Source organism: Leucoraja erinacea, chromosome 19 (assembly GCF_028641065.1).
Source record: "Leucoraja erinacea ecotype New England chromosome 19, Leri_hhj_1, whole genome shotgun sequence".
Classification (NCBI taxonomy): domain Eukaryota; kingdom Metazoa; phylum Chordata; class Chondrichthyes; order Rajiformes; family Rajidae; genus Leucoraja; species Leucoraja erinaceus.
The window spans coordinates 7,170,802-7,192,952 of NC_073395.1; the positions used below are offsets into that span (position 1 = coordinate 7,170,802).

The window sequence follows — 22,151 nt, forward strand, 5'->3', positions numbered from 1 at the left end:
GGCGGGTGGGACAGGCAGAGTTAGCTGGGTTTAGCGCTGCTTCTCTGCGCTGGCCCGTCTGACTGCTGACCAAAGATCCTAGATCCTATAGCGGAGGATCTTTGCTGCTGACCTCTCTGGCCACCAGAGGGGGGGGGTCAGGGGGACAGGACAGCCCGGAGTCCCGGCCGGGATCATCCTGGCTGCGGATGAGGCGCAGGTCTGTGCCACTCCTCACTCCTCCAATCACCGCGCTGAATCATGTCCCGCCCCCATTGCCCGCCGACGGACGTCTCTCTCCTCCAATTGTCGCCCTTGATCACCGGATTTTAAAATCCGGATTACAAAAACTTGGGGGGGGGGGGGGGGATGTCCCCCACCTCTCAAAACATGGACCCTCCCGGGTTTTCCGCCCCTGCTCCTGCCTTCTCCTCATAACCCCCGACACCTGTAATAATCAAGAATCTGTCAATCATCGCCTTAAAAATATCCACTGACTTGGCCTTCACTGCCAACTGTGGCAATGACTTCCACAGATTCACCGCCCTCTGATGAAAGGAATTGCTCATCTCCTTTCTAAAAGGTACGTCCTTTTATTCTGAGTATGTGGCCTGTGGTCATAGACTGTCCCACTAGAGCAGCGGTCAGCAACCTGGTTGTGTTAGAGAGAACTGCAGATGCTGGTTTTAATCGAAGGTAGACACAAAATGCTGGAGCAACTCAGCGGGTGAGGCAGCATCTCTGTAGATAAGGAATGGGCAACGTTTCGGGTCGAGACCCTTCTTCAGGCTGAAGAAGGGTCTCGACCCGAAACGTCGACCATTCCTTCTCTCCACAGATGCTGCCGCACTCGGTGGAAGGGAGGTTGGTTTGTGCGATGGTCTGGGCTGCGTCCACAATTGGCTGCAATTTCTAGCGGTCTTGGATGGAGCTGTTCCCAAACCGTGTTGCGGTGCATCCCGGTAAAATACTTTCCACCGCGCATCTGTAGGAGTTGGTGAGAGTTGCTGTAATGTCCCGTTAAGACACAAGGTGGCAGCCTACCTGTAATATTAGCAGCATCTGAACGATTGAAGGGGGGACCCTGGCACGTGGGCGAGAGAGAGCATCTTCCAGTTTCACGTTCAGCGTGATCACATTCCTGAAATGTAGCAGGGCTATCTGCCGGACAGTCGGCTCCTTACCCTGGGAATAACAAAGAAAGGGGAAAAAATCTTTTAGCTGGAAGAATTCTGCATTCAAATCCAAGAGTAAAAGCCTTGTTGAATTCCAGTGCACATTTATTCCAAATTCTGTGCAGTTACCATTTATAAGAGATTCTCACAGTGAAATGTGCAGTATCACTTTTGATTTGCAAACCTCAGAGGTGTGTGTAGAGGGGAGGTGCAGGCACAGTTGGTGAGTTTTTAAAACTTCCTCAAAAGGCCACAGTGTCAAATGTAGACTTGACGTACAAAGGGTGCATCATGCACAAAATATTGGCGTCAACTGCAGGCCCACCACCGACAACTGGTCAAGTCAATTTAATTTCTATAGCACATTTAAAAACAACTCTCGTTGACCAAAGTGCTTTACTTCAGTGCAGGTACTAACATGCTACATACAGTGGTACATAGATCTAACAATACGTACAGAAATACACACATACTGCGCTCCCGAGGAAGACCTCAAGAAAAACGCTTGAGAGTAGAAATAAGTTTTAAGTCTAGACTTAAGAGTCGATGTAGGGGGCAGTTTGATAAGAGAGGGATGCTGTTCCATAGTAGGGACTAGGTTCCATAGTTCTGCACCTCCTTTAAGACAGAAGAGAGGCACTTGAAAGCAAACCCCTCCCCCCCCCCCCCCCCCCCCCGGAAGTCCCCGTGAAAATGTAGCCCCTAGGCTGGGTGAGGCGTCCGATCTCAACCTCATCGGGACTTCCGTGTCGAATTTGCAACCCCCACACCCCCCTGTGGCCAGGGCTCTGGAACTCCGGCCCGGCTGTATCCGGCAGAACCGTTCCCATAGCCGACTCCGGGACTGACTTTGTGGGCTCTCGGCTACATTCCGACCCCCACCCTCCCCTCCCCTCTGTTATTCCGACAACAGCAGACAGTGTGACTAGGCTCTGGGACCAAGGGTGATGGGAAATCAGTGACGGTCCCATACCGCAGTGATGCTGAACACGAGAGGGGCGAGGACATCGGAGGTTCTGTGGAATTTAGCTGTGGTCTTGTGTAAACTCCGCATCAAAACACAGCGGACACGACAGCCAAGCAGAATCCCGCGCGGAAAAACTGTTGACCTACAAATTGAATGTTCCACATTTAACAGTGGCTAAATTCCAGAATTAGCAGGATCCACGAAATAAAGGTCAGGGTGTGTCTCCAACTAGCTCACGGGCGGAACCATCTAGTGTTGGAACCGACACATACTCGCCCACATTGTCATTTTGATCAGTGGCCAAATCCCAGCCTGAAGTGTTAATGTATCAAAACAACACAGACTGAAGAGATTCATCTCCTTTGACTGATATTGAAGGAGAACACAACACCAGGAGTAATAAATACATCAGAATAGTCCATCTGCTATAAATCCTCAGCAGAGATTAGTTTAGTTTGGAGATACAGCAAGGAAACGCCATTTGGCCCATCGAGTCCACCCCGCCAGTTTAGAGACACAGCGCGCAAACAGCGCTCTTTGCCCACCGAATCCGTGCCGACCAGCGATCCCCGCACAAGAACACTATCCTACAGACTAGGGCCGAGTTACAATTTTCACCAAGCCAATTAACCTACAAATCTGTACGTTTTTGGAGTGTGGGAGGAAACCGGAGCTCCCGGAGAAAACCCACGCAGGTCACGGGGAGAACGTACAAATTCCATACAGACAGCAGGGTGGTGAATCTGTGGAATTCATTGCCGCAAACCGCTGTGGAGGCCAAGCCAGTGGATATTTAAGGTGGAGATCGACAGATTCTTGATTAGTGCGGGAGTCAGGGGTTATGGGGAGAAGGCAGGAGAATGAGGTTGAGAGCGGCAGATAGATCAGCCACGATTGAATGGCGGAGTAGACTTGATGGGCCGAATGGCCTAAATCTGCTCCCATCACTTATGAGGTACTATTCATCTCACTGTACATAACCTTTTTTGGTTTAAACAGGGCTAATTCTGATGTCTTATTCTCAATGATATCAAATTATTAATTTGCTATAACAGTGACATGATTAATGTAGCTTGAAGGAAAAAAAAAAACATCTGTCACCGTTAATTGTATTTTAATTTTGTTTTTCACTTCAGGGAGTCAAGATGTTAATTGCTGAGTGCGATCGGTTTTTTTTTGGCTGAGCGATAACACTTCAGAAAAGAGCCACAATATTGGCCTTTCCTTTTGCGGGAGACTTGTACAGTTTACACGTGGGAAGTAGCTGCAGATGCTGCTTCAAACCGAAGACAAATACAAATTGCTGGAGTAAATGCAGGGAGGTTCTACTGCAGTTGTACAGGGTCTTGGTGAGACCACACCTGGAGTATTGCGTACAGTTTTGGTGTCCTAATCTGAGGAAGGACATTCTTACCATAGAGGGAGTACAGAGAAGGTTCACCAGACTGATTCCTGGGATGTCAGGGCTTTCATATGAAGAAAGACTGGATAGACTCGGCTTGTACTCGCTAGAATTTAGAAGATTGAGGGGGGATCTTATAGAAACGTACAAAATTCTTAAGGGGTTGGACAGGCTAGATGCAGGAAGATTGTTCCCGATGTTGGGGAAGTCCAGGACAAGGGGTCACAGTTTAAGGATAAAGGGGAAATCTTTTAGGACTGAGATGAGAAAATCATTTTTCACACAGAGAGTGGTGAATCTGTGGAATTCTCTGCCACAGAAGGTAGAGTTGAGGCCAGTTCATTGGCTATATTTAAGAGGGAGTTAGATGTGGCCCGTGTGGCTAAAGGGATCAGGGGGTATGGAGAGAAGGCAGGTATAGGATACTGAGTTGGATGATCAGCCATGATCATATTGAATGGCGGTGCAGGCTCGAAGGGCCGAATGGCCTCCTCCTGCACCTATTTTCTATGTTTCTAACTTCGGCGGGGCAGGCAGCATCTCCGCAGAAAAGGAATGGGTGACGTTTTGGGTCCAGACCCTTCTGAAGTTCAGAGTCTTTCCTTTTATCTAAAGATGCTGTCTGACCTGCTGAGTTACTCCAGCTTTTTGTGTCTATCTTTAGTTTAGAGACACAGAGCAGAAACAAGCCCTTCGACCCACCGGGTCTACACATTAACACTAAGGTCTACACATTATGCTACACTAGGATGAGATATAATCGCTGGAAAACAGCAGCTCTACCACTGCAACGCCCTATTCCATACATCTATTACCACAAGATCACACCACTGTTTAAGAACTCGACTGTTTAAAGGGCCTGTCCCACTTGGCGATTTTTTCGGCGACTGCCAGCGTCACATCAGTGTCGCCAAAAGATTTTGAACATTTCAAAATCCAGTGGCAACAAAATTTTTGTTTTGCCGCACTTGAAAAAATATCGTCACCACGCCGCAAATGTTTCGGCGAGCTGACACGCCAGTCAATGATGCCGGGCAGTCGCTGAAAACAAAACATTGCCAAGTGGGACAGGCCCTTGAGAAACAACATGTAAGCAGCTTACCTGGACAGGGTAAAATATTGCCAGCAGCATTGGAAGAATGTCACAAAAGAAAAAGTCCCAAACCTCCGCCACAGTGTCGAGCAATTTCTGTCCTATGTAAAATAAATGCATATGTCACGACAAAGGAAATGCTGTAATCAAACAACAGATTTAGATGGTTATTTTTCAAAACTCACCTTTGAAAAAGATTTCTTCTTTTATTTTTGGCATTTTTTAATTTAGCACTGAAATGCAAAATTCAGTTCGGTTCAATTTAGAGATACAGCATGGAAACAGGCCCTTCGGCCCACCGAGGCCATGCCAACCATTGAGTATTGTTCAAACTAGTTTAGTTGTTTGGTTCAGTTTAGTATAGTTGTACAGAGTGAAAATAGGCCCTTCGGCCCACCAAGTCCGTGCTGGCCTGTACACTACACACTGGGGATAATTTTACACAAGCCGATTCACACAGAATCTGCACACCATTGGAATGTATCCCAGCTATACTACCTGTCCTACCTGCCTGCGTTTAGTCCACATCCATCCAAACCTGTCTTAACTGTTTCTTGAATGTTGGGATAGTCCCAGCCTCAACTACCTTCTCTGGCAGATTGTTCCATGCATTCCCAATGTTGGGAGGGGGGGGTCAGCCAGAACCAGGGGTCACAGTTTAAGAATAAGGGGTCAGCCATTTGGGTATGAGATGAGGAAAAACATTTTCACCCAGAGAGTTGTGAATCTGTGGAATTCTCTGCCACAGAAGGCAGTGGAGGCTAATTCACTGGATGTTTTCAAGAGAGAGTTAGATTTAGCTCTTAGGGCTAAAGGATTCAAGGGATATGGGGAAAATGTAGGAACGGGGTACTGATTTTTGGATGATCAGCCATGATCATATTGAATGGCGGCGCAGGCTCGAAGGGCCGCATGGCCGACTCCTGCACCTATTTTTCTCTGTTTTATTTTCTCTAAAATCTAAACTCTAGAAGGGATCTAAACTGGGGCTGAAAATTGTTTTCTCCAAATCTCTAAGGAGGTTGTCTTTTAAAGATGGCCTGTGACCTTAATTCTCATCATCTGTCACCCAGGACTGCAATTAAACTTTAAAGAAATTATTTTGGTAAAACATGTATCAGCATTTAATAAAAAGAGATCGCTGGCAGTAAAAAGTTTGTTAAGTTTTTCAAAAAAAAAAATCTCAGTGTGTCTACTGTGTCTGTTGGCGATTAATGCGGTCTCAGGAATGGAGGCCACAGATCGGCAACTCGAATGCCCAGGAACAAAGAAGACTGCACAAAGTGGTGATCACTGCCCAGTCCATCACCGGCTCTGACCTCCCCACCATCTACAGGGATCCACAGGAGTCACTGCCTCAAAAAGGCAGCCAGCATCATCAGAGACCCACACCATCCTGGCCACGCACTCATTTTCACCCCTGCCATCGGGAAAAAGGTACAGGAGCCTGAAAACTGTAACATCCAGGTTCAGGAACAGCTTCTTCCCTACAGCCATCAGGCTATTAAGCACAACTACCTCCAAATAGGCTCTGAACTACCGAGATTTCGAGGCATTGATTTTGTCCGCACTATCTCTCTTTGTTTGCTTTAATACACCGAACTTTTTTTTAAAGTGTATTATGATGTTTACAGAGTAGTATGTTTATATATCTGTTGTGCAGTGGCCAGTAAGGATTTAATTGTTCCTTTTTAGGCCAATATGACAATAAAACACTCTTGACTTGGCTCTTTACTCTTGGCATCAGAGTCCATTTAGAGGGAATGGATAGATATAGTACCGATGGCAACTAATAATTCTCTCATTCAGAACCAGCTTCATAACTTGTGATTCATAGTTTAGTTTAGAGATACAGAGTGGAAACAGGCCCACACGTATGTTCGGCAGTGGCATAGTTGCTACCTTCTACGCCAGAGACCCGGGTTCGATCCCGACTACAGGCTCTGTCTGTGAGGAGTTTTGTACGTTTTCCCTGTGACTGCGTGGGTTCCCTCCTGGTGCTCCGGTTTCCTCCCACAGTCTAAAGACGTACAGGTTTATAGGTTAATTGACCTTGGTAAAAATTATAAATAGTCCCTAGCATGTAGGATAGTGCTAAGGGACAGGGTGATCGCTGGTCAGCGCGGACTTGGTGGGTCAAAGTGCCTGTTTACCTAGTTCATTGAGGTTTTTATCCTGTGCACTCGGGACAATTTACAGAAGCCAATTAATGTACAACCCTGCGCATCTTTGGAGTGTGGGAGGAAACCGGAGCACCCAGAGAACACCCTCGCGGTCACAGGGAAAATACAAACTCCGTACAGACAGCACCCGTGGTCAGGATCGAACCCAGGTCTCTGGCGCTGTAAGGCAGCAACTCTACCGCTGCGCCACTGAAAGTCACTGGAGTAAACCAGCAAAATTTGTTTCCTTACCTTCATAAAACCGTATTTTGTCCCTCAAAATCACCATGCCTTTCGTCAGCAGCTGGTTCTAGGGGTGGAAACCAAATTAAGAATTAACATTTCCCACCTTTAAGAACATTACAATTCCTCCATTTGATTAGGAACACACTAGGCAGGAATCATTCACATTCCCGTTTGAAGACCTGCATCAGGATTTGTGCAGATGCTGGTTTACACCGAAGACAGACATAAAATGCTGGAGCAACTCAGTGGGACAGGCAGCATCTCTGGAGAGAAGGAACGGGTGACGTTTTGGGTCGAGACTCTTCTTCAGGATTTACTTGAGTGAATGTATTTGCTGCATGTCAGTAAAGGCATGAGGTTGCAACTAGGAGCAAAATCCTTTATTGATCTTATTCCTCACGGCAACATTTTATAACTGTAGCATTCACCTTAAACATACATGGCGGCAGGATGGCACAGCGGTAGAGTTCCTGCCTTACAGCGCTGGAGATCTCGGTTCAATCCCAATTTCCGGGGCTGCCTGTACGGAGTTTGTATGTTCTCCCCGTGAATTTTCTCAGAAATCTTCGGTTTCCTCCCACACTCCAAAGACGTACAGATTTTGTAGGTTAATGGGCTCGATATACGTGTAAATTGTCCCCAGTGTAGTGTTAATGTGCGGGGTCTGCTGGCCGGTGCGAACTCGATGGGCCGAAGGGCCTGTATCCGCGCTGTATCTCTAAACTAAACATCATTGATAGTGCTGATCATATTATTCAAGTTCAGTTTTAGTTTAGAGATACAGCACGGAAACAGGCCCTTCGGCCCATCGAGTCCGAGCTGACCAGCGATCCCCGCACATTAACACTATCCTACACACACTGGGGACAATTTACATTTACAGGAAGCCAATTAACCTACAAACCTGTACGTCTTTGGAGTGTGGGAGGAAATTGAAGATCTCGGAAAAAACCCACACAGGTCACGGAGAGAACGTACAAACTCCGTACAGACAGCACCTGTAGTCAGGACCGAACCTGGGCCTCTGGCGCTGTAAGGTGGTAACTCTATCGCTAATCCACCGCTTACCACTTGAAAAGAAAACTTTGCCTCTCCATTAATCCTGGCCAAGTGCTCGGCCTCATGTGTTTCCCTCACTATAATCCTTCTGCTGCGACCTCCTTTGAGTATAGGAGCAGGGAGGTTCTACTGCAGTTGTACAGGGTCTTGGTGAGTCCACACCTGGAGTATTGCGTACAGTTTTGGTCTCCTAATCTGAGAAAAGACATTCTTGCCATAGAGGGAGTACAGAGAAGGTTCACCAGACTGATTCCTGGGATGTCAGGACTTTCATATGAAGAAAGACTGGATAGACTCGGCTTGTACTCGCTAGAATTTAGAAGATTGAGGGGGGGATCTTATAGAAATTTACAAAATTCTTAAGGGGTTGGACAGGCTAGATGCAGGAAGATTGTTCCCGATGTTGGGGAAGTCCAGAACAAGGGGTCACAGTTTAAGGATAAGGGGGAAATCTTTTAGGACCGAGATGAGGAAAAACAATTTTCACACAGAGAGTGGTGAATCTGTGGAACTCTCTGCCACAGAAGGTAGTTGAGGCCAGTTCATTGGCTATATTTAAGAGGGGGTTAGATGTGGCTCTTGTGGCTAAAGGGATCAGGGGATATGGAGAGAAGGCAGGTACAGGATACTGAGTTGGATGATCAGCCATGATCATATTGAATGGCGGTACAGGCTCGAAGGGCCGAATGGCCTACTCCTGCACCTAATTTCTATGTTTCTCCGATCTCCTTGCTGCATTCCATCAATGTCTTCACCGATTAGTGGGGCTATCTATATTGTATCTGCCTCACAGCCCACAAGACCAGACAGCTTAGTGTGCTGATGATACATAGCCCCACTGATGTGTACGCTAAATATCTGGGGCACTAGTAAACTGAAATTAAAGTAGTGTTGCTGCCTCCCAGAACCAGAGACCCGGGTTCGATCATGACCACGGGTGCTGTCCGTAGGGAGCTTGTACGTTTTCCCCATGACCTGCGTGGGTTTTCTCCGGGATCTTCGGTTTCCTCCTACACTCCAAAGACGTACAGGTTTGTAGGTTAATTGGCTTGCTTAGTAACGTAAATTGTCCTGTGTGTGTGTGTGTGTGTGTGTGTGTGTGTGTGTGTGTGTGTGTGTGTGTGTGTGTGTGTGTGTGTGTGTGTGTGTGTGTGTGTGTGGGTGTGTGTGTGTGTGTGTGTGTGTGTGTGGTGTGTTTTTGTGTGTGTGTTTGTGTGTGTGTGTGTGTGTGTGTGTGTGTGTGTGTGTGTGTGTGTGTGTTGTGTGTGTGTGTGTGTGTTTTTGTGTGTGTGTGTGTGTGTGTGTGTGTGTGTTTTGTTGTGTGTGTGTGTGTGTGTGTGTGTGTGTGTGTGTGTGTGTGTGTGTGTGTGTGTGTGTGTGTGTGTGTGTGTGTGTGTGTGTGTGTGTGTGTGTGTGTGTGTGTGTGTGGTTTGGGTGTGTGTGAGTGTGTGTGTTTTGTGTGTGTGTGTGTGTGTGTGTGTGTGTGTGTAATGTGTGTAGGGGTTAATGCGCGGGGATCGCTGGTCAGCGCGGACTCGGTGAGCGGAAGGGCCTGTTTCCGCACCATATCTCGAAACTGTAGCTCAACTAAACATTGAAGGTGCAAGGTGAAGATAATGGAGCTCAAACTAATCATGGAAACATCTGCACTGCTCTTCGTTGACTCAGTTTCCCCTGTCAGTAACCATGGATACACTTCACAGAGGTTGCCAATTGTTATCTGCCCCAGAAAAAAGCTGTTAATATGTTTACAAAGATAAACATCCTCCTTCAAACAACGACCTAGTTTCAGGAGCCTTGTTCTAAAACAAAACTGTGTTTGGGTACTCTTCTATTAGCTGTGTCTAAGGTTCCGGTGGAGGAGGGATATTTTGCGGCTAATTGCTCATTATTTCTGAATCTGCAATTTCAGCAGTATGTAACGGGCTTAAATGTGTGTGCTGGAAGTGTCTAGCCAAGGAAATTCTACTCTCCAAATTTAAAAACAATTCTTAAACGTGCTTCTGGAATTTTTTAAATGCGTAGATCCGATTTTAGTTTAGTTTAGAGATACAGCATGGAAACAGGCTCTTCTGCCCAATTTGCCCAGCCAATATGTCCCAGCTACACTAGTCCCACCTGCCTGCATTTGGCCCATAACCCTCCAAACCTGTCCTATCCAAGTACCTGTCTAACTGTTTCTTAAATGTTGGGATGGTCCCAGCCTCAACTACCTCCTCTGGCAGCTCGTTCCACACACCCCCATTCACCTTAAACAATCTAAACCAGGGGTGGGGAACCTGCTTAAGGCCTCATAATGCATTTCGTTGTCTCTGTACTGTACACTGACAATGACAATTAAATTAAAATTGAATCCGAATCATGCGGCTTTCTAGGCCATTAAGTGCGGCCTTTTGAATTAATCCAAATTTTGTAGAACAAATCCTTTTATTTTTATTAATATGTTTTTGTTCGTTTTTTACAATTTTTTATTTTAATCTTAAAATTAACGTATTGAACATAACAAAGAGTGCAAGAAGATTCAACAAAATAATCCTATATCTAATTGAAGTTTCCTGGATGCGGCCTTATTAGATTACAGCTAACTAAATGTGGCATTCCAACATGAAAAGGTTCCCCAGTTCCTCACCCCTGATCTAAACCAGCGAGTAATTGCCAGCTAGTATCATCCACTTTAATGAAAATTATATTCAATTTTCATCTCCCCCCCTCTCTTTCTCCCCCCCCCCCCCCCCCCCCCCCTTTCCCCCACCCCCCCCCCCTCTTCTCCCCCCCTCTTCTCCCCACCACATTCAAATTCACGCACGGTTGATCAGTACCAAAATGTTACTTTAACCATCTGCATTGAAACTTAAGCAGCTAATGAAAAAATGTTGGAACATCTCCCAGAGGTCTTTATATTTGAATTGAATAGTTGGCCTTGGAGACAGACGTCTGACGAGTTCAGCTATTGTTGTAACAGTTCTATTAAGCTGAGCTAAAGTACGAGTTTGCTCAGTGAAGCTGCTTCACAATCTTGCACGTGGTGGCAGAATCCAAGGGCCGGCTGCATCTTATAACTGTTTGCTGCTAAGAATGCCACCTATTACATTTGAGGAGAAATAGCCTGCATTTTATATAACCACTCGCGTCTCAAATATATTCATGGCCAGCAACCCCCAAACCTCTCGAGTCATGGAGTTGTACAGCATGGAGACAGGCCCTTCAGCCTGGCCTGCCTGCCCATGCTAACCCATTCCTTTCCCTATTCTCCAGAGTTGCTGCCGTACTAGTGTTACTGTTGCCCTGTTGAATTTCACTGTCTTTACATCTCGTTACCACCTAACCCACCACCAACAATCGACCATTGTGGGCTCCACTTTTCCTAGATTATCGTTGGGTTTTTTTTAAGAAAGAACTGCAGGTGCTGGAAAAATCGAAGGTAGACAAAAGTGCTGGGGAAACTCAGCGGGTGAGGCAGCATCGATGGAACGAAGGGATATGTGACGTTTCGGTGTCGAGACCTTTGTTCAGAGTGATTGAAGAAGGGTCTCGACCCAAAACGTCACCTATTCCTTCGTTCCATAGACGCTGCCTCACCCGCTGAGTTTCTCCAGCATTTGTCTGCCTTCGTTGTACATGTGTCCTGGGTACCGTCTATATCACTCGTTCCTCTTTCCCCCGACTCTCAGTCTGAGGAAAGGTCTCAACCAGAAACGTCACCCATTCCTTTCCCGAGTTACTCCAGCTTTTTATGTCTGATTTCGGTTGCAGTTCCTCCCCACATGACTACTTGCTTGTTCTTTTACAACCCCTTTGAATTTTTTCGACAATTGAGAGTATAGGGTCCTAGACAATAGACAATAGGTGCAGGAGTAGGCCATTCGGCCCTTCGAGCCAGCACCGCCATTCAATGTGATCATGGCTGATCATCCCCAATCAGTACCCCGTTCCTGCCTTCTCCCCATATCCCCGACTCCGCTATCTTTCTTTCAGAGCCAGAAATCCAGTTCTCTGTCGCCAGAAATGTCTTCGACTATCGGCACGGTGACAGGACAGTGATAAGAGTTGCTCCATACAACACAGATTTCTGCAGAGACCCAGGTGTCGATCGATCTACGGGCGCTGTCTGTACGGAGATTAAAAACTGTAAACCCCGACAAGCAATTTTCTTGAGATCTTCGTGTTTCCTCCCACACTTCAGGGTTAATTTGTCCATTGTTCATTTTTTTGGTAAGCTGTTTATGACATTGGGTATGAATGAGTTTTTGTGGATGTTTTTCTTGGAAGGGGGGACTTTATATGTGCGGGGAATCGCTGTTCGTTGCGGAAGAGGGTGAGCCCAAAGAGCCCTTTCCGTGCTGTATCTCGCCCCAAAATACTCCCTGTTATCCAGAGACGCTGCCCGCAGTGCTAGAGTTACTCCAGCACTTACAGCGCCAGAGACCCCCCCACAGATACCCTGACTACGGGCGCTGTACCTTCGGAAAGTTTGAACCTTCGAGAGATCCCAGATCAAAAGTTTTTCTCACGAGATCTTCGCTGTCCATCTGGCGTAAGAAGGCTCGAGGTGGGATTTGGAGACTTAGTGTTGAAAAATAAATCGCTAATCTTATTAAACTGAGATGATTGGATGCATTGCGCAGAAACTTCACGATAATATCTATATTTTAAACTCGTTTCGTTCGGGGATGGCAGTAACTTTTCACGTTATTAAGATGTGTGAAATAACGTCGCATCTACGGTAAAGTAAATGTCAAGAAACCCAGCTGAATGAGGCACAAAGTGCTGGAGTAACTCAGCGGGTCAGGCAGCATCTGTGGAGAATAAGGAATAGGTGACGTTTTGGGTTGGGGGGAGGGTTCTGACCCAAAACGTCACCTATCCCTTCTCTGCAGAGATGCTGCCTGACCCGCTGAGTTACTCCAGCACTTTGTGATTATCTTTGTTATAAACCAGCATCTGCAGTTCTTTCTATCGATGAATGAGACACCTGTCAGATTCATATGACCATTAAGACATAGGAGCAGATTCAGGCCATTCGGCCCATCAAGTCTGCTCTGCCATTCAATCACGGCTGATCAATGTTTCCCTCTGAACCCCATTCTCCAGCCATGATCACAATGAATGGAGGTGCTGGCCCAGTCATCTAACCAGTGCGTGCTAACCAGTCAGCGGAAAGACAATACATGATTACAATCGGGCCGTCCAAAGTGTACAGACACATGATATGGGAATAACATTTAGTGCAAGATAAAGTCCGATTTTTTTTTACACACAGAGTGGTGAATCTGTGGAATTCTCTGCCACAGAAGGTAGTTGAGGCCAATTCATTGACTATATTTAAGAGGGAGTTAGATGTGGCCATTCGTGGCTAAAGGGCTCAGGGGCCATGGAAGGGGGCAGGATCAATGTTTGGGATACTGAGTTGGATTCTCAGCCATGATCACCAATGAATGGCGGAGCTGGCTCGAAGGGCCGAATGGCCACCTCCTGCGCCTATTTTCTATGTTTCTCCCCAGAAGCTATGACATCCTAACTGATCAAGAACCTGACAATCTCTGATTTAAAATACACAATGACTTGGCCTCCACAGCCGCCTGTGGCAATGAGTTCCACACATTCATTATCCTCTGGAATTGTGTAGGATAGTGCTAGTGATCGCTGGTCGGCGCAGACTCGATGGGCCGAAGGGTCTGTTTCCGCGCTGTATCTCTAAAGTCCAGAGCCTTTTCATTACTCTCGGACTCCAGTCACTTTTGACAAACATGTCTCATTGACGTGACATTTCACCCGTCTGCTCACTCCACCTTGGATCTGGTTTAGAGTTCATAGTTTAGTTTAGAGATACAGCTCAGAAACAGGCCCTTCGGCCCACCAAGTCCACACCGACCAGCGATCCCTGCACATTAACACCATCCCACACACACCAGGGACAATTTATATTTATACGAAGCCAATTAGCCTACAAACATGGACGTCTTTTGGAGCGTGGGAGGAAACCGGAGCGCCCGGAGAAAACCCGCGCAGGGCACGGGGAGAACGTACAAACTCTGTACAGACAGCGGCCGCAGTCAGGATTGAACCCGGGTCTCTGGTGCTGTAAAGGCGGCAACTCTACCGCTGCCCCAGCGTGCTGCCCTGCATTTGTGGTAGTCTCACCTCCTGTTTTACTCCCGAGTTTAACTTGATCATCCTGTGCTTCCCCCACAGGTGACAACCCGTACGTGACCACGAGTGCTGAACACCGGCAGACACAAGGGACTGACCAACAAACTGTACACCCTCGGCTTTTCCACAGCTCCCAGTCCAAGCCCATCTTGTCATTTATTTCATGCTCAGTGAAAGGCGTTCTGCAAATACTGTTCGAGAGCAGCGCTCCCAACATCCCAGGAGGAAGCACGACAGCTTCCACAACAGCGGCAACAAAAACAACTTGCGGGAATAAACAGCATCACCACCAATAAAATATTAGTGGAGCGATTCACAACTAGTTTCACTGTCCTTCTGATTAATTTTCACGTTCATAAGTGAAAGGAGCAGAATTAGGCCATTCGGCCCATCAAGGCTACTTCACCATTCAATCATGGCTGATCTATCTCTCCCTCCTAACCCCATTCTCCTGCCTTCTCCTTGTAACCTCTGACACCTGTACTAATCTAGAATCTATCCATCTCTGCCTTAAAAATATCCACCGACTTGGCCTCCACAGCCTCCTGCGGCAAATAATTCCTCAGATTCACTGCCCTCTGACTAAATTGCCCTGATTGTCTGCCTCCTTTTCAACTTCCCCTCAGCCAATAATGAACCATTCTACATGTCCTTGATAATTGTCTGCTTTGATCTGTCGTTTTCACACCTCACCCCTCCATATCTCTATACCTCCTCTCCCCTGACTCTCAGTCTGAAGAAAGGTCTCGACCCAAAACGTCACCCATTCCTTCTATCCAGAGATGTTCTCTGTCCCGCTGAGTTACTCCAGCATTTTGTGTCTATCTTGGGTGTAAACCAGCATCTGCAGTTCCCTCCGACATAATTTACAATTGAGTTCAGTTTATTGCTACGTGTAGCGAGGTGCAGTGAAAAGCATTTTGTTGCGTGCTAACCAGTCAGCGGAAAGACGATGCATGATTATAATCGAGCCGTCCACAGTGTATGGACACAGGATACGAGGAATAACCTGTCCTTATTGCTTCCGAAATGTGTAGGAAGGAACTGCATATGATGGTTTACACCGAAAATAGACACAAAATGCTGCAGTAACTCAGCGGGACAGGCAGCATCTCTGGAGAAAATGGAAAGGTGATGTTTCATAGAAACATTGAAAATAGGTGCAGGAGTTGGCCATTTGGCCCTTCGAGCCAGCACCATCATTCAATATGATCATGGCTGATCATCCACAATCAGTACCCCATTCCGGCTTTCACCCCGTATTCCTTGATTCCGTTAGTTCCAAGAGCAAGATCTAACTCTGTAACTCTTTCAGGTCAAGTTTTGCTTTCGGATTCGAAACGTCACCCATTCCCTTCTCTCCAGAGATGCTGCCCGTCCCGCTGAGTTACTCCAGCATGTTGTGTCTATCCCATTGCTTCCGATGCTGGGAACATCCCAATTGGGTACAAACAGCCTGGGGGAGGGTGGGTGTGGGGCAGAGGGAGGCTGTGGTTTAGGGTAACCAAGGTGACTGCACCTGAGACGGTGGCCTCATTGTAAAGGCCTCAGATTGGGGTTGACAGAGTAAGAATATTAAAAATAAAACCGCAAAGAAAGATATCTGTTCGCCAAATGGGGAGTTCATTGGTCAGGAATTGTGTGAGGGAGGGACGGAAGAAAGAAGGGAATCATATCCATGGGGAAAGTTAGAAATGGGATCAGTAAGGAAGTGCGCAGGTGAGATGCCTATGGCATGGCACCCATTCACACTAGTTCTGTGTTGGAAGAAACTACAGATGCTGGTTTACATCCGAAGATAGACACAAAATGCTGGGGTAACTCAAAGGGTCAGGCAGCATCTCTGGATGCTTTCAAGAGATAGCTAGATAGAGCTCTTAAAAATAGCGGAGTCAGGAGATATGGGGAGAAGGCAGGATCGGTGTACTGATTGGGGATGATCAGCCATGATCACATTGAATGGCGGTGCTGGCTCGAAGGGCCGAATGGTCTACTCCTGTACCTATTGTCTATTGTCAAAGGCTTACAGGTTTGTAGGTTAATTGGCTTCTGTAAATTGTCCCTATAGAGTGTATGTGTGATAGAACTAGTGTACGGGGCGATTGCTGGTCAGTACGGACTCGATGGGCCGAAGGGCCCATTTCCGCGCTGTGTCTCTACACTAAACTGAAAACATGCGCATACCATACTTCCTGTGTGCTCCTGGATACAGGAATTAGAAACACAAATGTAAAAACAAATACATAATTGTGCACCAGCTTGTCGAAGGAGTGACTGAGGAATAAATAATACTGACCTGAAGATACTCCGTGAAGAAAGATCCGAGCTCAGTTTTCAGTAACTGCCTGCAGCGTGAAATAAAAGAAAATAAATTTCGACAAGGGAATCGCGCTGTTTTGAGGTGACTAGTTTGTGTAAATCCACCACAGAAAACTGCTGTTGACAAGCCGAGCCATAGAGGAACCATAGGGGAAATAATAAAATATCATGTTGGACACAGAGTCATATAATGTGGAAACAGGCCCGACTTGCCCACACCCACCACCATGTCCCAGATACACTAATCCCACTTGCCTGCTGTTTAGTTTTTAGACAATAGACAATAGGTGCAGGAGTAGGCCATTCGGCCCTTCGAGCCATTCAATGTGATCATGGCATTTTTAGACAGGGGATAGGTTAAAGTCCAGCAAGTTACAGGCGGAATCTCCGGAGAGAAAGGATGGGTGACAATTCGGGTCGAGGCCCTTCTTCAGATTGGAATTCCACATATCTCGAATCCATCCTATCCACCCCCCCACACCCCGGGTCTAATCCCATCTGACCTGCGTCCAAGACACGTCACATGTCCCTCGCCTCTTCAATTACTTCAATTTTCCGAGCCCCCACTCCCTCATCTTTACTACAAAAAAAAGCAGTCTGAAGAAGGGTCTCGACCAGAAACGTCACCCATTCCCTCTCTCCAGAGATGCTGCCTGGCCCGCTGAGTTACTCCAGCATTTTGTGTTTGTCTTCATATGTAAACCAGCAACTGCAGTCCCTCCTTACACACAGGTAACTGGGTAGATTCAGGACAAGAGGGGCTCTTGGCAGTCTCTCCACATTCAATGGCTGCTTTGTGCCCAGTTAGATGATCTGACCAGAGATCTCTTCATAACACCACAATGGTGGCAAGACTCAGCAGGTACTAACTGGGCTGGCGTTCAAATATTTGTAAATACAAATTGAAATACTGCCTTTGCTTGTAAACGCAGGTTTAATCCGGTGGTGAGTGGCTTCATGTTCCACTTTCATCAGTGGAAGAGGACACATGACTCGCAGTGAAAGGGGACAACAAACTCTCATGCTTAGACACAAAATGCTGGAGTAACACAGCGGGTGAGGCAGCATCTCTGGAGAGAAGGAATGGGCGAGGTTTCGGGTCGAGACCCTTCTTCAGACTGAATTCTTCAGACTTTCCAGAGATGCTGTCTCACCCGCTGAGTTACTCCAGCATTTTGTGTCTACCTTCGATTTAAACCAGCGTCTGGAGGTCTTTCTTACAAACGTTCTTGCTTCCTCCTCCGATCAACACTGCCAGTCGTAAGGTCGTAAGTGATTCAGGATTGGCATTGTGCAGTAATGACTTTTTATAACAAAACTCGAGGCCCGTCGGAACACAGCTTCATGCCAACCTCTCTCACCCACAGCCACACTTACTGATCACCAGCGATCACACTAGCCGAACACCATCGATCACACTCGCCGATCACCAGTGCTCACACTCGCCGATCACCAGTGATCACACTCGCAGATGACTAGTGATCACACACACTGATCACCAATATCTTTGTGGGAAGGCACTGCAGATGCTGGTTTAAATCGAAGATGGACACAAATTGTTGGGGTAACTCAGCGGGACAGGCAGCATCTCTGGAGAGAAGGAATGGGTGACGTTTTGGATCGAGACTGATCAGCATGCGTGTCAAGGGGTTACGGGGAGAAGGCAGGAGAATGGGGTTAGGAGGGAGAGATAGATCAGCCATGACAGAAGGGCACAGTAGACAATGGGCCGAATGGCCAAATTCTACTATAACTTGTGAACTCTCTGGTTTAGCTTATTATTGTCACGTGTACCGAGGTACAGTCAAAAGCTTTTTGTTGCGTGCTTTCCAGTCAGTGAAAAGACTATACATGATTACAATAATGCCATCCACAGTGTACAGATACAGGATAATGGGAATAACATTTAGTGTAAGTTAAAGTCCAGTAAAGATAGTCCAGGGGTCTCCAGAGGTAGATAGTACGTCAGGACCCCTCTCTCTTCATTGTTAACATTTCCCAACCGGTTTTCTGTGGGAGCTCCGGTTTCCTCCAACACTCCAAAGATGTACAGGTTTGTAGGTTAATTGGCTTGGTGTAGTAAATTGTCCCTAGTGTGTGTGTGTAGGATAGTGTTAGTGTGCGGGGATCGCTGGTCAGTGCAGATTTGGTGGGCCGAATGGCCTGTTTCCACACTCTATCTCCAAACTAAACTAAAAAGGGATAAAGGGAATCACATTTAATGCTAGATAAAGTCGGATTAAAGATAGTCCGATGGTCTCCAAAGAGGAAGATGGTAGGTAGGTAGGTCAGGACCACTCTCTAGTTGTGGTCGGATGATTCATTTGCCCGATGACAGCTGGGAAGAAGCTGTCCCTGAATCTGGAGGTGTGCGTTTTCACACTTAATCAACGCGCTCGAAGAAAAGCTTGCAACAGTCAGGTGAACGTTAAACACGGAGGATTCTTGTCTCTTGCTTACCTGACCCCCTCGTTGAGGTGATGAAGCTCATTATCAGGTAAACCTTTCCGCTGGAACACAGCAATCACGGCGTTCTGTATGCTGCAACATAAAGGAAGCAAAGCCATCAACGTTCGAACACTTGTAGCGCAGCGGCAGGGTTGATGCCTCACAGCGCCAGAGACCCGGGTTCGATCCCGACTACGGAGTTGGTACGTTCTCCCTGTGACCTGCGTAGGTTTTCTCCCAGTGACAATAGATGCAGGAGTAGGCCATTTGGCCCTTCGAGCCAGCACTGCATTTCAATGTGATCATGGCTGATCATCCCCAATCAGTACCCCGTTCCAGCCTTCTCCCCATATCCCCTGTCTCCGCTATTTTTAAGAGCCCTATCTAGCTCTCTCCTGAAAGCATCCAGAGAACCTGCCTCCACCGCCCTCTGAGGCAGAGAATTCCACAGACTCACCACTCTCTGTGAGAAAAAGTGTTTCCTCGTCTCCGTTCTAAATGGCTTGCTCCTTATTCTTAAACTGTGGCCCCTGGTTCTGGACTCCTCCAACATCGAGAACATGTTTCCTGCCTCTAGTGTGTCCAAGCCCTTAACAATCTTATATGTTTCAATGAGAGAACCTCTCATCCTTCTAAACTCCAGAGTGTGCAAGCCCAGCTGCTCCATTCTCTCAGCATATGACAGTCCCGCCATCCCGGGAATTAACCTTGTAAACCTACGCTGCACTCCCTGAACGAGGGGGTGTCTGGTTTCCCCCCACACTCCAAAGACATGTAGGTTTGTAGGTTAATTGGCTTGGCATGAATGCAAATTGGCCCTAGTGTGTGTAGGATAGTGTTAATGTGTGGGGATCGCTGGTCGGCATGGACTCTGTGGGCCGAAGGGCCTGTTTCCGCGCTGTATCTCTAATCTAAACTTGTATAAAACACAACCAAGTTGGTACACTCACTTGACTACATTGGTAAGTTGCCTGGTGACCCGTCAGATGTTTGCGTGTCAAGTTGGCAACATTTTACACGGATTTAATTTCGCTAGTTCATAAATTATTTGCCTTCTTTAATATTCTGATTAAATTAAATTAATCTTGCGGTGGACCTGAGAGAAGGCACTGCAACTCTGTATTAAAGCCCAGTTAGCTGCCAGCACTGTGTTAAAGTACTGTTAATGTTGCTCGTTACTAAGTATTTGGCAAGTTTCATTAATGACGGCCAAAGGGATGACTACGTAATACCGTTAAAAGACAGGTAAATTAAATATAGATTTTTAATTGATTTTAATTGATTAACCAAGACCATTGGGTCAATGCACCATTTTATTGTACATTTGCTAATCGGGGTTTGGTTTAGAGATACAGCGCGGAGTCCGAGTCCGTGCCGACCAGCGATCCCCGCACACTAACACTATCCTACACATACACTAGGTACAATTTACACTTATACCAAGCCAATTAACCTACAAACCTGTACGTCTTTGGAGTGTGGGAGGAAACCGAAGATCTCGGAGAAAACACACACAGGTCACGGGGAGAGCGTACAAACTCCGTACAGACAGCACCCATAGTCGGGATTGAACCCGGGTCTCCGGCGCTGCATTCGCTGTAACTCTACTGTTGAGCCACCGTGACAGTTCGGCAGTACTATACTGGACAGTTTGTAAGAAAATAATTTCACTGTGTGTTAGCACCTTGCACATGTGACAATAAAAACCCTCATCGAAATTCACCGAATAGTGAAAGGCCTGGATAGAGTGGGTGATGTGAGCAGTGTTAAGTAATACCTCAAACCATCTCTTTTGACGGCACTTGGCCTCTACTCGCTGGAGTTTAGAAAGATCAGGAGAGGTCTCATTGAAACTTACATAGTAGTGAAAAGCCTGGATAGAGTGTGCATGGAGAGGATGTGTCCACTAGTGGGAGAGTCTAGGACCAGAGGTCATAGCCTCAGAATGTAAGGGCGCTCCTCTAGGAGGGAGATGAGGAGGAATTTCTTTAGTCAGAGGATGGTGAATCTGTGGAATTCTTTGCCACAGAAAGCTGTGGAGGCCAAGTCAGTAGATATATTTAAGGTGGAGATAGATAGATTCTTGATTAGTACAGGTGTCAGGGGTTATGGGAAGGCAGGAGAGTGGGGTTAGGAGGGAGAGATAGATCATCCATGATTGAATAGCAGACTAGACCCGATGGGCCGAATGGCCTAATTCTTCTCCTAAACACAATGAAAAGCACCAATTTAAAAAATTTAAAAGAGGGCTTTGAATATCCTTCACAAACAAACATCCTCTGGTAATAACAAAGTTTGCCATAATCTTTGTGAGTCATAGTCGGAGTCACACAGCATGGACACAGGCCCTTTGGCCCAACTCGCCCATGCCCAGGGTGGCACAGCGGTAGAGTTGCTGCCTGCAACGCTAGAGACCCGGGTTCGATCCCGACTACGGGTGCTATCTGTACGGAGTTTGTCCGTTCTCCCCGTGAACTGCGTGGGTTTTCTCCGCGAACTACGATTTCCTCCCACACCACAAAGACGTGCAGGTTTGTAGGTGAATTGGCTTGGTAGAAATGATCCCTAGTGCGTGTAGGATAGTTTTAATGTGCGGGTATCGCTGGTAGGCGCAGACACGGTGGGCCGAAGGGCCGGTTTCTGCACTGTATCTCTAAACTAAACCAAGATGCTAGATCGAGGCTAGTACCATTTACCCACATTTAGACCATAAACCTTTAAACCTTTCCTATCCAGGTACATGTCCAGCATTGTTTAGGTATGTATTTATTTTAAAACATAGAGTTAATGACAAATTCCCTTTTCCACAGATAAAAATCTGTCACCCGTTGGAGCAGCACGGTGGTGCAGCGGTAGAGTTGCTGCCTTACAGCACCAGAGACCCGGGTTCGATCCTGACTACGGTTGCTGTCTGTACGGAGTTTGCACGTTCTCCCCATGACCTGCGTGGGTTTTCTCCTGGTGCTCTGGTTTCCTCCCACACTCCAAAAGCGTACAGGGAAATTGGCTTCTGTAAATTGACCCCAGTGTGTGAGATACAGGGCACAGGGTGGTCGCTGGTCGGTGTGGACTCAGTGGGAGTAAGGGCCTGGCATCTCTAAACTTTACTCCTGAAAGTATCAGTGTGTGGGGAAAGTCACGATCCTTTGGC

At 46.9% G+C, this 22,151-nt stretch overlaps 1 protein-coding gene across 2 annotated transcripts in view; it reads right to left on the reverse strand.

Moving 5' to 3' along the window:
* LOC129706162 (proline-rich protein 5-like) overlaps positions 1-22,151 on the reverse strand; it is a 66,635-nt gene that overhangs the window by 20,155 nt on the left and 24,329 nt on the right. For both annotated transcript variants that reach the window (XM_055650202.1, XM_055650204.1), the window contains 5 exons: positions 19,013-19,093; positions 16,530-16,578; positions 7,031-7,088; positions 4,626-4,717; positions 1,024-1,164 (listed from right to left, as the gene is read on the reverse strand). In XM_055650202.1, coding sequence (XP_055506177.1) covers positions 1,024-1,164; positions 4,626-4,717; positions 7,031-7,088; positions 16,530-16,578; positions 19,013-19,093 — 421 coding nt within the window. The remainder of the gene's footprint in view (positions 1-1,023; positions 1,165-4,625; positions 4,718-7,030; positions 7,089-16,529; positions 16,579-19,012; positions 19,094-22,151) is intronic.